This window comes from Carassius carassius, chromosome 2, assembly GCF_963082965.1.
Source record: "Carassius carassius chromosome 2, fCarCar2.1, whole genome shotgun sequence".
NCBI classification, from domain to species: Eukaryota; Metazoa; Chordata; class Actinopteri; order Cypriniformes; family Cyprinidae; genus Carassius; species Carassius carassius.
The window spans coordinates 28,331,464-28,347,814 of NC_081756.1; the positions used below are offsets into that span (position 1 = coordinate 28,331,464).

Consider the following 16,351-nt stretch of genomic DNA (forward strand, 5'->3'; position numbering starts at 1 on the left):
TTGTGGGCAGTGGGCAAGAGGGGCTGTGATAACGACAGATGTCTCACAAACCGTGGGTTTAACAGGAGGGCTGAAAAGAGAAGAAACGCCCAGTCGCAGATCGGACCTCAGGGAGAGAGTACTGTCTCGAACTGATTCACATTACAGGAGAAAAGAAAGTGTATTCAACGCACTCTTACTCACGGATTTCCACAGAAACAAAGAAGCAGGTTAGTGAAATGTTAGTCGCGATTTTATAGTGACTGTTTGAATAACGGGGAAAAAATCACTTAAAAAACACAGCGTTTCACTGGGGCTGGAGGAATAGTTGAACGCAGACTGCACGAGCAGTTCTTTGTTCTCGTTATTTTTTGTATCTCGGGGGGGGGGGGGGGGGGGTCTTGGGTGTTGGATGTGTGTTTTAAAGAATATATACAATTGTGTGTGCGCGTGCACGCTAGAAGTATGTTAACACAATAAGACATAGGCTAATATTTTTGTTTTCATAAAATATGTTGAAGGTATATATATATATATTTGTGTGTGTGTATGTATGTATGTATTTGTATAACCTGCTGCAAGACATGGGATAGGCTACTTTGCGATACTCGCATCAGTCTTCAAGGACATCACTTTCAGACAATCATTAGCCTACTGCAAATTTCTTTACTTCATTATATTAATGAGTTACTTCATCAAGCAAGATTTACAGGAATAATGGAGGCTGTGAAGTGTATTGGCTCAGAGCGCTGTGAGAGGCTGTAATAAAAACTTTAGTGAGGGCTGATATAGAAAGCACATCTTAGGTGGACTCAACTGCAGGTTGGACTGAGACATGACTGTGTATCTGGTCTTTGTTTGCCCCAGTGCAGCACTATGGACAGCTCCTGTTGTAACCCCATCATGCTGCAGCTTAAAGGATATTACCCAACTGAGATGCAATAACACCAGGTCAAAAAAATTTAAATAAAACACACCAACAAACCATTTAATCTACCTCATGCGTCCATAATTCCACATATATTTGAAACTAATTCAAATTCCAATTTACAAATTAGGTTCCTTGCCATTTACAAGAACATTTTTGGTAATAGGAAAAATTGTTGTATAATAAAAGCTTCTATTGGCTTAAGATTTATTATTTATTACTATTGATTTAAGTAGCAACAGTAGCAAATGTCTAATCAGTCTTTCCCATGAATAATATCTTTACACCTCCCAAAACCAAGCTGCTTTACTAACCAGAACCAGCCATTAAAAAAAATGTTAAGAGAAGTGAATAACGTTTATACATATTTTTTTATTGATTGTAGTGAAACTGTGTACAGATTGAGAATAATGAAAAAAGCAGATATAATATAATACTTGACATAACTAGACCTGCTGGTCTTTCTGAGGATTCAGAAAGTGCTGTGTTTCGCTTGCAAATCCTTCCAAACCCCCATTTTATACAATCATTGCATGTTACCTCACTGTAAGACTGGGTTCTTGAATGAAATTTTTACAAGTTTACAAATAATAATGTGACATTCACATCCAGTCACTGTGTGTCCTTAAGCCACGTCTTCCTCCATAACAAAGTTGGACTGCATTCAAAGTCCTTGGCAGAGATTGCATTGGGTTGAAATGATTAAGTGAGCGCCCTTTAAAATGGAGAAACTGGATGGGCCATGTGGGCAGTTTTACATTTTACAACTTCATATCCATAATGAGGTGTTAAGAATATTGGTTATTTTTCAGTGGAGTTTTAGAACAACTTTTTGCATAATAATGTAGCCCTAACAGAATGGTACTAGCAAGGTCATAGGTTTGATTCCCAGTGAATTTCTGAACTGATAAAAATGTGTAATGAATGAATGCAATGGATACTGCTTAAGTGCAGTGGTGTTTGTAGATTATATGAGATATTGTTCTGTTCCCACAGAACATCATGGGAGGCAAGCTAAGCAAACGGAAGAAGGGATATGATGTCAATGACCCTAAGGAGAAGAAAGAGGAGAGTGTTGTGGCAGCAGTTGAACCAGCTGAGAAGAAGGCAGAGACCCCTGTGACTGAGTCGGAAGCTGCACCTCAGGAGGCTGCTGCAGTAAGTGCAGCTCCACCAGTGGTAGAGTCTGAGGCACCAGCAGAGAAGTCTGCCTCTCATTCAGCAGCACAACCAGAGGTGAAGATGGATGATGCCGCACCAGAAAAACCAGTGGCTAAAACAGAGGCATCTACAGCTGCACCCAAGGAACCAGAAAGTGCTCCAGAGAAACCAGCAGCTGTACCAGAGTCACAAGCAGCAGAGGTACCAGCATCTGCATCAGAGGCAACAGCAGTAGAGGCAACGGCTGCTACACAAGAGAAACCAGCAGCAGAGGTACCAGCAGCTGCATCAGAGGCAACAGCAGTAGAGGCTTCAGGTGCTACACAAGAGAAACCAGCAGCTGCATCAGAGGCAACAGCAGTAGAGGCTACAGGTGCTACACAAGAGAAACCAGCAGCTGCATCAGAGGCAACAGCAGTAGAGGCTACAGGTGCTACACAAGAGAAACCAGCAGCTGCATCAGAGGCAATAGCTGCTACACAAGAGGAACCAGCAGCAGAGGCAACAGCAGCTGCATCAGAGGCAACAACAGTAAAGGCCACAGGTGCTACACAAGAGGAACCAGCAGCAGAGGCAACAGCAGCTGCATCAGAGGCAACAACAGTAAAGGCCACAGGTGCTACACAAGAGGAACCAGCAGCAGAGGTACCAGCATCTGCATCAGAGGCAAAAGCAGTAAAGGCCACAGGTGCTACACAAGAGAAACCAGCAGCTGCATCAGAGGCAATAGCTGCTACACAAGAGAAACCAGCAGCAGAGGTACCAGAAGCTGCATTAGAGGCAACAGCAGTAGAGGCTTCAGGTGCTACACAAGAGAAACCAGCAGCAGAGGTGCCAGAAGCTGCATCAGAGGCAACAGCTGCTACACAAGAGGAACCAGCAGCAGAGGTGCCAGAAGCTGCATCAGAGGCAACAGCTGCTACACAAGAGGAACCAGCAGCTGCATTAGAGGCAACAGCAGTGGCACCAGAGGTATCAGCAGCCAAGGAACTTGCAGATACACCAGAAGCATCAGCAGCCGAGGACCCTTCAGCTACACCTGAGGAACCAGTGACAAAAGAATCTGCAGCTGCACCAGTAGTAGAGGAAACTGCAGCTAGACCTAAGGCACCAGTGACAGAGAAACCTATGGCTGCAACAGAAGAACCAGCCGCTGCACCAGAGATACCAGTGACAGACGAACTAGTATCTGAGCCACCTGCAGCTGCACCTGAGGAACATGCAACTGTGCCAGAGGCTGAGGATTCTGCAGTTGCACTCAAGGATCCTGAACCTGTGCTAGAAGAGCCTGTATTGTCACCTAAACTTGAAGCTTTGCCAGTGGAACCTGTCACAGAGAAAGAAGTGGAGAAAGTGGTTGAGGAGGCTGCAAATACCAGTGAATTGTCCACCGAAATTACAGACACCAATGAGGTTACACCAGAACCAGAAACTGTTACTGAGGCAGCAGCTCCAGAGCCAGTCGCCATGTCTGCCCCAGTGTTTGAACCGGTTCCCAAGGAATTGAGTTCAGATGTCGAGATGACTGTGCCTTCCCCAGAGGAACCCACACCAGTCACAGAGCCTGAATCTGAAACTGCTGCACCCCCTGAGGTTACACTAACACAAGCAAGTCCTGAGCCATCCCCAGAGGAGCCAACACAACCCAAGCCTATGGCAGAACAAAAGAGTGCAGATGAGTCCATTCCTGCAATCGTCATCTTAGAATCAACCTCAACCAATGAGCTATGCCATGAGGAACCTGCCTCAACTGTCACAGATCTGAAGTTGAATAATGGAGACTGTGAGAGTGCTGGGTCAGCAGAGGAATCTGTGTCGACTCCCCCTGAGGTAACTGGAGAATGCCATGATCAAGCACCAGACATAGCCCCTACGGAGGTCTTTGAGTACCCAGTTGAGGCATGTATAAATGGTGTGAAGGACAAAGAACCCCCTCCAGAGCTAAGTGACTGTGAACTGAGAAAGGAATTGAGTTTGGGTGCTGACTTTCAGGGTCCAGCTCCAATTGGCGACATGGTAGAAGTGCCACAGTGAGTCAGCTGAGCTGTCGACCTAGTTTGAGAAACACACCTTCAAATGTGAATTCCATATTGATGCAAACAAAAAAGTGAAACAATCGTCTGACAACACAGGCTTTTTGAAAATAAATGGGAAAAATGCCTGTTGTGTTCTCTCAGGCAAAAGAATTTCTGGTTAACCAAAAAAAAAATTACAACCACCCAAGAGCTAAGAGTGTGAGAAACAAAGAATGAAACAGTGAGGGGAAAAGCCTTAAAGGAAATGGGAGGGAGAGACTGAGAGAGCGAGAGACAGAGAAAAAGAGAGCGCATGGTCTTTGAAGTCTTTGTGGTCGGTGTCCTGCTGTCATTGCAGAGGGTGAGCTTACAGGCCTGGTTGAATATGTGAGCCACAGAAATGATGATTAGACGTGAACAGAATTTTAAAAAAAGTACATTGAGATGGTGGACAGTAACAATGGTAAAAATTAATGAACAGAATCAAATTTTGTGTGTGAGACTGATCCATATTAAAATGGTTTATTTGATTAGCATTTAATAGTATCTAATCTAATTTAGACCACATTTCTGTAAACTGAGATTTGAGAATGAAGCATTTTGAACTTTTCATGTTGGTAGAATCAGTGGGGAAATGTTCATTTCAACTTAATGGCTGGGAAAACAAAATAAAACACGGTTATACCTTAAAAATGGTTATTTATTTTATTTTTTTTGCACTGTTGCACTATTGTGAATGTTGTGCTGAGTGGAGGCGAGTGTGGAAAAATGTTTTTTTTGTTGTTGTTTTTTTACTTAGAGTATTTCAAATAAGTGTATGATGCAATCTCATGCATAGAGCAGACCCATTTTGTTTCAATGCAAGTGCTCAGCATGTTGGCTCTGAATTAATATAAGAATAGTATACTGTAATCTGGGTTAGCAACAGTTACATTCAAGGCCTGTTTTTAGCCATTTTGTGTGATAGTAGAGAACCGACTGGCAGGTCACCATCTCACCAAATTTACGAGTCATTGACTCTGTAAATTTGTTTTGTGGCGCTGGGCATCAGACGTGTTGTTTTAAGTAACATGGAACATGGCCATGAATGCAAATGTCTGTTCAAAGGCTTAACTCAGCAATCAGGTTGTGATAGAACAGGGGAAAGGGGTTTTAATTTTTCACGGGGGGAAAGAGGTTCCAGGATAACAAGAGGGTGATGTTGTTCAATACAGCAGACTGCAGTGGGGAAACAGGACTGGGGAAGGTCTCTTGCTCGAAAGGAAGAGCTCTGAAACAGTGTACAGAGGGAGAGATTGGCCATGATAAAAAAAAGAAAAAAAAAAAGATAATGCCTTCAGACATTTTTACACATACTTACATAACCTAGAAAGGACACATCAACAAATCAGAAACGCTCTCTAACTCTCTAAAAGAAAAGAAAATATCTGAAGGAACCCAAGTACCCTCCACTGGCACCATAATGAGCTCCTCCACATACCAAGCCTGAATTCTTGGGTTTCTTAAAAAAAAAAAAAACCCTACAGATTTATGACAGGAATGTTTGAATGAACTCACTGGCTGCAGTGTTTTTGTGAACCACTTTCTAAAAACTGCTATTTAAATATTATACAGTAGCATTACACATTTAAAGGGCTAGTATCCCCCAAATGAAAATCCTTTTATAATTTAGGCTACTCATCCTCTTGTCGATCAAAAAGAAGATAATTTGAGAAATGTTAATTTTACACACAAAAACACTGACATAAAAAAGGAAAAACTTTTCAGTAGTTTTCCACAATTTTTTTTGTTGAAAGTGAAAAAGATCTTGATATCTTGCGCTATACGGTCTAATTTAAGGGGAGAGGTCCAGTGTAAAGAATGTTCTATACAAGGTATCCAGTTTCATCCCATCTTGTGATTGGGGAGCAAGTTTCCTTCCTTCCTTCAGCTCTCTCTCTCTCTCTCTCTCTCTCTCTCTTTCTTGCTCCCTTTCCTCTCATGTTCTTCCTCTCTTTTTCTTAGCTTTCATGCACAACAGATGAGAGGCCCTGAGAGGCCTACACAGTGCATAGTTGTGCACGCGCAGCTGCAGTGCTTGAATACACCAGCACTATGTGTTCTATACTGGTGCCTTGGCACAAAACTCAACATGCTTTCCTGTCTCTTTATACACATGAAGACATTTGATCTTTCACTTTCACTCCCCTTAATATAAAATCCCCTTCTTTGTTTAAAACATTCCAAAGAATGGTATAGATCAAATATGGCACATATAATAAAAGTTTTATGTTATTTCAACATTATTTGATGCCTGCATTTACAGAAATTCACCCTATTCAGATCTCTTTAAAATGCATCTCTTTTTTTTTAATGATTCATCTGTGTATGTCTTGATTGTTTGTGTTGATCTGGTCACTGGTTGTGAGGTTGTGATCAGGGAGATCACAATACTGCAATACCAAATATTACTTACATTTTAATATATTTGTTTATTATTATTATTTACATTTATTTATTAATTTTGTCTGTTGTTAAATTTTTGCAATGTAATTCTGGTGGAAATGCCCATTAAAATGATTTGAGCTATGATAAAATTGTGGAGGAGGAAAAATAGAAAGAAAAATGCGAACAAAAGTCAGTATCCAGAAGTTGACAAAAATGTGTGGTTTCTTAATAAATCCATATCACATGACCACAAAAAGGCTCGTTGATCCTTACAGAAAGCTGTTTGACTGCGGTCCAGGTCACGCGACTATTGCAGCAGTGTACATTGGAGAAAATGACTAATTGTCTTACACAAGGGACTTCAGTTCTTGAAAGACGAGTGTTTAAAAAAATTTCTGAAAAACTCCAAGGGGGATTCCCTTTGTTTTTACTACTCCTCTCTTCTCACTCCCTTTGTGATTCATGGCCTGGCAATGCTCTGCCCATCTGTGCAGCTGCTCTATAAGGCTGTCATTATACTGGTCTGCAAAAGGCTTTCAGCCTGAGTTCAGTCATACTTACAGCCAGTATTGATCCACGAGTTAGTTTAATGGCCACCGAGAGGTCTGGGTCTGCCTCCTTACCCTTTCCCCTCTATTGTGAGAGGCATGGCCTGCTGTTTTTTCAAGCTCTGCAGCACACTTTTGTAACAGACCCAGCTAATTGCATATTTGAGAGGGGAGGAAAGGCAAGGCAGTGCAAGAGTGGGGGTTCTGCATGTGTGTGAGCTGGTGACAGCCCCAGCATGGAGTCTCTATGGGGGAAGATGTGTCTTTGTCGTGCTACCCAACCCCCTTCCTCTCGTCCTTCTCGCCTCAGCCAACAGGAGAGAGAGAATTTTATACCCTGACACTTAATCTTTCTAAACCATTAAAAGGGGAAGAAGGAACCAGAATCCATGTGCTAAACAAAGTTCATTTTCCCCTGAACAGCACAGTGATCCAAACTGATTGTGTTTGATGTTACGCTCCTCTTTGTAGGCATTATACAGTAGACAGTAAAATCAACAGAACAAACTAGGCAGTTGTTATAAGGTAAAATGGCAAACTTTTGGTGGGGAAGAGAGAGAGAGAGAGAGAGCGTGTCTGCTGTTGGTTGTAATATTGGTGAAGTAAATCCACACTTTGCTGAAGAAGCGTTAGCAAACTCATCCGTTTAAATTATGTGCTTAATTAAGGGTATGGGCACTTGAGGACGTGACAGGTGGATTGCCGCTGCTGTCATCGCTGTCGCGCTAGATGGGCGTGGCTTCAGCAACCAGCTATATATTTTTTTTATAATTCCAGTCTCGCTCGAGATCTCCGGTCAGATGCACGTGGGTTCTTGCATTATTTCCTTATCACTTCTCACTTGTGTTTTGTTGTGAAATGTAGTTTGCAGACCAGACAGAGCTGTCTGAGAAATAATCCTCAGAATGCTTGTGGATTAAACATCTCCGATGTCGTTCATTGCTATAGATTTTGTCAGGTTACAAGAAAAGGTAGGATATAGATTTATTTGCGAAATGTTTTGACTGATTTTATGTGTGATCAAAGACTTTAAAACGCCTTAAAACAGCGGTTCTCAATTCCAGTCCTCGCGCCCCCCAGCTCTGCGTATTTTGCATGTCTCTCTTTGTTAACACACCTGTTTCAGATAATCATCTCGTTAGAAGTGAGCTCTGTGCATGAACTGTGTTCAGATTGACATGGTCCCTACACAGTGTTCATTGCTCCCAACTCCCTGAGCAGGGGAAATCTGAAGTTTACTTGACTTCGAAACATTCACTCACGGATTTGCGCTATGACATCATATACCTCTGTAAATAAATATATTAAAAATTCACGTTTCGCACACTTTAATGCACTTTGAATGGAACATATACGTGCGCTTTGAACTGGAATCATGGAGGAATATACTGTGATGTCCACTGCTCAGAGTGCTTAGGTCCGAATAGAACAAACATCTGAAGCAATGAGAGAAACATACAAAATGTGCAGAGCAGGGAGCGTGAGGACTGGAATTGAGAATCGCTGCCTTAAAGGGACTTCGGTGTGATGCATGCTATGCTGCCATGAAATTCGAGTACATACGCATGCAACTAGAAGCGGGCAGCGCCAGACTGACATCTGACACTGAGTGAACAATCTGAATCCGATTATAAAAATACAATAAAAAAAAAACATTGAAGATTATTTATGATTACTTATTGCTGCCAGGTTATATAGTCTTTGTTAGTTTACAGTTCTTTGTTATATGAATCGGAACAAAGTCAAGGAGTGGTAAGTGGTGCTACATGGTGTTCTGCCTTGGTTTCTCCATGGTTTTTGAAAGTTACTGTTAAGAAAACCCATTATTTTCTCGAAAAAACAACAAACTGAAGATACTTATCCACATGATAAAGGAATCCTTGAATGTGCTAAAAATATAAATAACTCATTTTCGACTAAAAAGTTATGGTCTTTTGCCTTCGCACGTCAGTATGGGTGACAAGGCACTGTCAAAAGATCCATTGGATAAAGTTGTGGACATTCAAAATTCAGTAGATGGATACAAAAAAAAATTCAAAGGCATTATCAATGCCTAGCAGCACAGTGAAGTCTATTATTAAGCAGTGGAAGGTATTTGGTACAACGCAGACCCTCCCTGGATCAGGACGTCTCTCCAAACTGGATGAAAGAGCCAGGAGGATACTGGTCAGAGAGGTTACAAAAATGCCTACAGCACCCCTGATGAAGTTGTAGCAATTTATGACAATGAGTGGTCATTGTGTGCATGTCCCATGTCCCAACTAAACAAGCCAGAGGCGACAGCGGCAAGGAACCTAAACTCCATCGGTGACATAATGGAGAAAAAAACCTTGGGAGAAACCAGGCTCAGTTGGGGGGCCAGTTCTCCTCTGACCAGACAAAACCAGCAGTTCAATTCCAGGCTGCAGCAAAGTCAGATTGTGCAGACGAATCATCTGTTTCCTGTGGTCTTGTCCTGGCAGCCACGACTGAGCATTCAAAAAATGCACCTTGAAGATCCTGATGAGACTAAAATTTAATTATTTGGCCTCAACAACAATGTGTCTAGCGGAAATCCAATACAGCTCATCATTCAAATAACAGCATTCCTCCAGTAAAGCATGGAGGTGGCAATATCCTGTAATCTGCTGCCATCTGCCAGAAAGTTTTCAATGGGAAGACGGTTTGCCCTCCAACATGACAATGACCGAAACACACAGCAAAACTGACCACAGTGTTGAAGGAGAAAAAGGTGAATGCCCTTGTATGGCCTAGTCAAAGCCCAGACTTAAACCCCATTGAAAATCTGTGGAATGACTTGAAGACTGAAGTCCACAAATGGTCACCATCAAACTGAACTAAACTTGAGCAGTTCTACAAAGAAGAATGCAAAGTCTTGATGTACAAAGTTGGTAGAGACATATCCCAACAGACTAACTGAAGTTCTCAACGCAGGTTCAGAGGAAGCCAAATCACCCAGTCCTGTCAGTCATCTCAATGATTGTATATAAGCAGCAGTTATTGCTCCGTTCCACCAACAATTCTTTCTGGCATCCCTCCACCTCCCTTTCTCCTCCTCTAATTCTATCTCTATTTCCTCCACACTGTACCATCATAAGGGGGGTGAGGTTCTTACTCTGAGCTTTAACCGAGCCTCGAATTCAAGCCTCCTTTGCAGACAGCAAGCCAAGCTTGTTTAACATTATCTGGCAGGGCTGAAAGGGCAGGCTAACTCGTGAAAGGCTGAAATTAAACCAAAATACTGACACGGGGGGTGATCCTTTTTCTAGCTTGATGATACAGTTTGTTTGTTTTTCTGACATGTTGGTGTTATATCTTTCACTTGGATGTTATAAGCTGCACTGAGTAAATACAGCAGGATAAAAAAAAAATGTGTCCATCTTTCTTTTAGGCTGCAAAGCAACAAAATTGTATTATTTTAAGGTGGTGTGGGTTCTATAACCACTGTAAGTAATACATATGAGGGCTGTCCGGAAAGTTTCCAGCCATGCAATATGAAAAATATGAGATGAGAGATGCAATATGAAGGAAATGGCCACAGCTATTGGCAATTGGTGATTGGCAGCTTCATCATGACAATGTGCCCCCCCCATGCATCACGACTTCTAGACTGATAAACTGGTCATTCACTTGATCATCTTTAATTTTATTCACAGACAATGGAGTTATTGATGGAACTGCTGGACAGGACTGAACAGATGAACAGTTGGTCGAGATTGACCATGGGATGCTGGGTAATTCTTGAGCTTCAACAGCCTGAATGGTTGCACCTATTACGTCTGATGACAACTCCTAAGAGCACTCTTTCATCATAGTTCCTAAGTCAAGGAGCAATCAGGACAACATATCAGCGTGTTGGAAATCTGCCAATTAAGTAATCCATCTGCAACCTGTAGCATGAATCTGAGCTGATCATGAGCTGAATCATCCAGATGCACTATAAAAGGTTGTGAAAAATCAGGGAATGCTAATACAGCGGACTGGAGCAAACAGTCAATTAGCTGTACAAGAGTGCTCTGATGTCGTTCAGTTGAAATAACAGACTTACTTAATGCAACACCAGTTTTCATGCATTTTGTCTTTGATTGTCTCTGGTTAAATTTCAGGTGAGCATTATCTTCTGTAGTACTTTTAACAGGTCATACAAAGAGCTAGCTATATGAGAATAATCTTTAATACTGTCTGTAATAGTTAAGTAGACCAAGAATTCTCTGCAGCTCACCAATTTGTCCCGGGATTATTTAATTGTGGTTTATTCACACTGCCAGTGATTTTCCGGAATCTGTGTGTGCATCCACACCTTCACACACATCCTGTAAAGATGCTTGACATTATGATGTGATGTGTAATGTGACATGTTCGGTTTCACTTAAGCTGGTGAACGTTTACAACTTCAGTACGGATAGCGAGGAACTACCTGATCTCTGCCTCATTACAGTTTGCACATATTTTTTAATCGGGAACACTGATCTGCCTTCAAAACACCCGGTAAAATAGTCACACGATAACGTGCATCATCACTATGACACACCCTTTACAGCATTTGTTCTGGCTTTTGTTCACACGAAGGTCAATCCGGGACTGAATCAAGCAATGTCACATAGGTCCCCAATCCGGGATCGATCCCAGAATCAATCATGAGAAGGCACTCCAAGAAGGCACTCTGGCACAATTTTCAGGGATCAACATGCAGTGTTAAAGAGACTATTCAGGTATGGAATGCAGATTTCATCCTGCATGCCATTTAAGCACTCTTCCATGCATCGCTGGAAGGTTGCAGGAGCATTCTTCAGCCCGAAAGGAATACACACCTATTCATATAGGTTTCAGGGTGTCACAAAAGCCGTGCTTATTTTCCTTTGAAATGAACACCAGGTGGAAGGCCTTTCCTTGATATAATGATGAAAACCAGGAATTACCATCAAGCATGTCCATAATTAGTGGTCGACCGATATATCGCCAATATATGTTTATATATCTACATTTTTATTCAGCATGATCGTGTGTTCTCCATGGGATGGTTGGTCATTGTGAACCAAATGCTTTAAACTTTAAAATTGTGATTTTAAATTATGCTTTATGCATTTGCCCACTGTCATATTCATGTAATTTACTTTGTGTGCTGTATGTAAAATGAGTGTTACCCTGGATTTATTTGAAAAACAGGATTCTTCACAGAAGTTTGTGTTGGTTACAGTGTTTACTTAATTTAATTTAATTATATTTTTATTAAATATTTATTTATTTGTGAAAAATACTTTGTCATCTAAAGTATAAGTATGTTTATTTTACACATTTATTTTTTAACCCATTGTCAAATTATTTCAAGTTTCTTAAAAAATAAATTAAAATTGATTGGGAACAGATGGAAAATCAAGCTTTTTCTCCTAATACATTGAGATCATTGATATATTATACCTCTGATCTTTCTAAATTTAAGGCTCAAAATCCTGTTGTTTCTCACTCACTAAAAATTTGGTCTCAGATTAGAAGACATTTTCAGTGGAATCAATGTTCAGTCCATACACCAATAATTGGTAATCAAGCACATAAGCTTTTTTCAGGTCAAACATTTCAACAATGGGACCTTAAAGAAGTGCATACAATTATAGACCTCTTCATTGACAAAATATTTCCAACATTTAAACAATTAATACATAAATTTAATATTGATAATAAGGACTTTTTTTAAATACTTGCAAATTTGCAACTTTACTAAAGCAACATTTCCCCCTTTTCCCAATCAGCCTGAAGTATGTCTTACGAACAATGTATTATTCAGCAACCCACTCAAAAAATGGTCTATTTCTTGAATATATAATTACCTTTCACAAATAGATTGTACAACTACACTTGACCATATAAAGGATGCTTGGAGTGAAGACTTAGGAATAAACATCACAGACGACCAATCGATCATTCTCAAGAGCGGGTCCACTCCTCTTCAGTTTGTATCAGACAAGGTCTCCTGTAGTTTAAAATCCTGCACTGATTGCACCTTTCCAAACAAAGACTGTCCAGGATGTTTCCAGGAGTGGACGCCTCTTGTGAACGTTGTGGCTGTGCCCCTGCTTCATTGGCACATACATTTTGGAACTGTCCCCACATTACCCTCTATTGGTCTAAAATAATTGAGACTTTGTCAACAAGTTTTAATGTTAGACTTCCAGCAGATCCAGTAATGTCACTATTTGGTGTTGTACCTATAGATATACATTTGAACAGTTCACAAATTAATGTATTGTGTTTTGTGATGCTGCTAGCCAGATGTCTAATTTTACTAAAATGGAAAAATAAAATTCCTCCTACTCATCAAAACCGTCTTAGATGTGTAATGCAATATTTACAATTGGAAAAAATTAAATATTCTTTAAGGAAGAAAGAAAAAACATTTTACTCAATTTGGCAACCTTTTATTAATTATTATAACAAGTAAATTTGGACGACCCTCCTATTGCCTGATTTGATATATTTTTACTTAATACTTCAAGTGTGTGCAGGATTTTTGCTTTGGTTGTGTTTTTTTATGTTTTGTTTTCTGTTTACATTCATACATATGCAAATTGTATATATGTAAGTGATTTTTATAAAACTGTTGGAAAATGGTAATAAAAATAACTGGAATTTTTTTTTAAAATAAATGAAAAAAAAAATCATATAGGCTTTCTATCGGCTATAACCCCCTGCTTTCCAAGATATCAGCATCGGCTGTCAAAAAAACAATATCGGTCGACCACTATCCATAATGTCCAGCAATCTCTGAACTGGTTGTCTATCTGGGTGAGTCTATCTGTTGGGGTCTCGATAATCTATACTTAAACGGAGGCAGTTATCTTTCTTTGTTATGCATACAAATAGGGATGAATATAATGAGTTGGACTTTTCAATCCAGCCTTGTGCTACGAGGTCATGTAAGTATTATTTCATCTCACGATAGAGAGGCTTTGGCACAGATGTAAGTGTGATTGACTGGATCATAATCTTTAACTGAGATACTCCACTGCAAATTTCTTATACACCCAATTTCATTGTTTGATTTAGAGAATGAATGGCACTCTTCTCCTAACATTTGCTATTACATGTCTCTGGTGTTTACTCAGGTGACTAACATCGACTGGCAGGCCCCATTCATCAGTATTGGTGTGGTGTGACATTTATCTGCACCCTGGAGATGACACACCCCAACAGTGGTAGGATTTGCTGGCCCCTCAAATATAGTAGCGGAGAAGACATTCTTGACAAGCTGTACTGCACCAGTCAGAGTCCGGCCCATCAGAGTAATATCATGATCAATGTCATTGTATACCTCAATTGTGATATTTGTTGGAGCCCCTCTTTTCAACCTCACTAAACTTTATGTCACTAAACTTTATGTCAATTCAAGCCCATCTGCCCAGCAGGGATTCACATCAGGTTCAAAAATGAACAGAGTCCTAAAGTTCTTTAATTATATGGCCATGCAGGTAACATTCAACAAGACACTGCCATCAAAATAGGGATGTCAAAGGGGAATGCTGATTAACTTGGGTGCTGCCAAGGGCCGTGGACACTCATTGTCGGGTAGGCATTTGACACTGCTCTTCGTGAGTTGATACAAGTTTGCTTGTGTTCAGCCCAATGGTGGGTTTGGAATGTCTTAGAACAATAGAGAACCTTTATACATCTTGAACACTGTTTAATTTGCTTCCCTGTTCTTTCACAGGCTGCACATCTTTGGGACTGCTCAGTGGATCAGGTCCAGTGTCCCGCCGGAAGTAACCGCTCTTCATTTAAAGGACTCTCTCTTAAAGGATTAACATCACAAATCCTGCATCCTGCTTGAAAGTGCTCGCCACTGCCACATATAAAACAATGCATGCAATGGTCCTCTGTTCTTTGCTGGTGACAATTAATGCACTTTTTTGCTTGGGAATGAGTAAGGGTGCATAGTATTGTCGGGGCATATAATGCGGTTGATACGGAGTATCCTCTCTCATTTGGTTGGTGCCCGGGGATGGCCAATATGACTGCACTTGACATTGAACTATTTCTCTTTCAGGGACTCTTTGTGCAGGAACAGGACATTGTGGTGAGGGAAAAGCTGGTTGCTGCAATGATTCTCTGATGTGATATATTTCAGTGTTTTAATTAAAGATACATCAGTTCTCAGTTCTTTCAGTTCTGTCAGCACATTAACCTTTTCAGTGGTGAGTTTAAAATATTTCAGCGGTCCCCCCAGAGTGAGTTTTTTTTTTAAGTTGACCGATATTTCAGAACGTTCCCCTTACTGTTTCCATGGTCAGGCTTGTCATTTAACACCGCATCTACAATAACACTATATGACAGATGGATCGCTTTAAGTTTTTCCTTTTATATATATTCCCAAACTTGCATACCATGTCATGAACAATCTGATATTCTGATTCATAAATATCTGTAAATGAGTGGATTTTGTTGTTTTAAAACCTTTCTAATGCCGCGTTTCCACCGCAGGAACTTTACCCAGGAACTAGGGACTTTGGCCTGGTACTCGGTGTGTTTCCACCGCAGGAACCAGGAACTAAATAAAGTTCCGGGTAAAAAAATGCCCCTCAGAAAGTCCCTGCTGGCGAGGTGGTACTTTTTCAAAGTTCCGGAACTTTCGGGGGCGGGACTTGGCCGCTAAACATCCTGATTGGTTCACGCAGCATTGGTTGAGTTCAACCACCATTTATTCGGATCAACATTTTCAAAATATTACTGTTATTGTGTCATGAAATGTAATTTTAAAAGTATTTCAGGCGAGAATGTAGTTGTTTAAAACTCAAATCTGTGGTTTATTTATGAAGACAGCGCCTATTTAAAAATGTGTTTCACTTGCATCGTCGCAGACATCACACTCCCGAGTCGAATGCACAAAGTCCGCACTACCGAGAATGCACGTCCAAAATCAGCGGTACTTTGTATTGAGAAATGCGAGCAGACCTACGTCACCAGTCTATTTGCCTAATCTTCCCGGTACTTTACACTGCGGTGGAAACGCAGAAAGCAACAGGTCTGGGGGGAAAAAAGTTCCTGGGAAAAAAAGTTCCTGGTACAAATGTTCCGGGTAATTTCGTTGGAAACGCGGCATGAATTATCTTGATCGTGATCTGTAATGTGAGCTGGGCGCTGCCATGTTTGTTCATGCTGCAGTGCAGAGAGTCCTGTCAGTCGGATTTACAGCACGTGAATTCATTAATTTCTCCTAAAATACAAATAATAAGTGGCGGGTGAACTGGGCGATGAGTAGAGTGAACTTTATAGTTACGTACATCATTGCACATCTGCAAATT

At 40.8% G+C, this 16,351-nt stretch overlaps 1 protein-coding gene across 7 annotated transcripts; it reads left to right on the top strand.

Moving 5' to 3' along the window:
- LOC132107813 (uncharacterized) lies at window positions 1-4,212 on the top strand. Of its 7 annotated transcripts, XM_059514109.1 has the most exons (5): window positions 2-209; window positions 1,904-2,341; window positions 2,399-2,641; window positions 2,699-2,713; window positions 2,942-4,212. In XM_059514109.1, exons 2-5 carry the CDS (start codon window positions 1,910-1,912, stop codon window positions 4,100-4,102), a joined length of 1,851 nt encoding a protein of 616 aa, XP_059370092.1. In that variant the 5' UTR covers window positions 2-209; window positions 1,904-1,909; the 3' UTR covers window positions 4,103-4,212. The 7 variants fall into 7 exon arrangements, with proteins under 7 accessions (XP_059370048.1, XP_059370067.1, XP_059370039.1 ...); XM_059514065.1 differs by having other exon boundaries at window positions 1-209; window positions 2,399-2,756; window positions 2,799-4,212; XM_059514084.1 differs by having other exon boundaries at window positions 1-209; window positions 2,699-4,212.
- Window positions 4,213-16,351: the final 12,139 nt, after the last annotated feature.

Coding starts and splice junctions, on each gene's coding strand:
- LOC132107813 (XM_059514056.1), top strand. CDS start 1,910: ATGGGAGGCAAGCTAAGCAAACGGAAGAAGGGATATGATGTCAATGAC. Junction 2,342..2,398: donor AAGAGAAACCAGCAGCAGAG/GTACCAGCAGCT, acceptor GCTACACAAGAG/AAACCAGCAGCTGCATCAGA.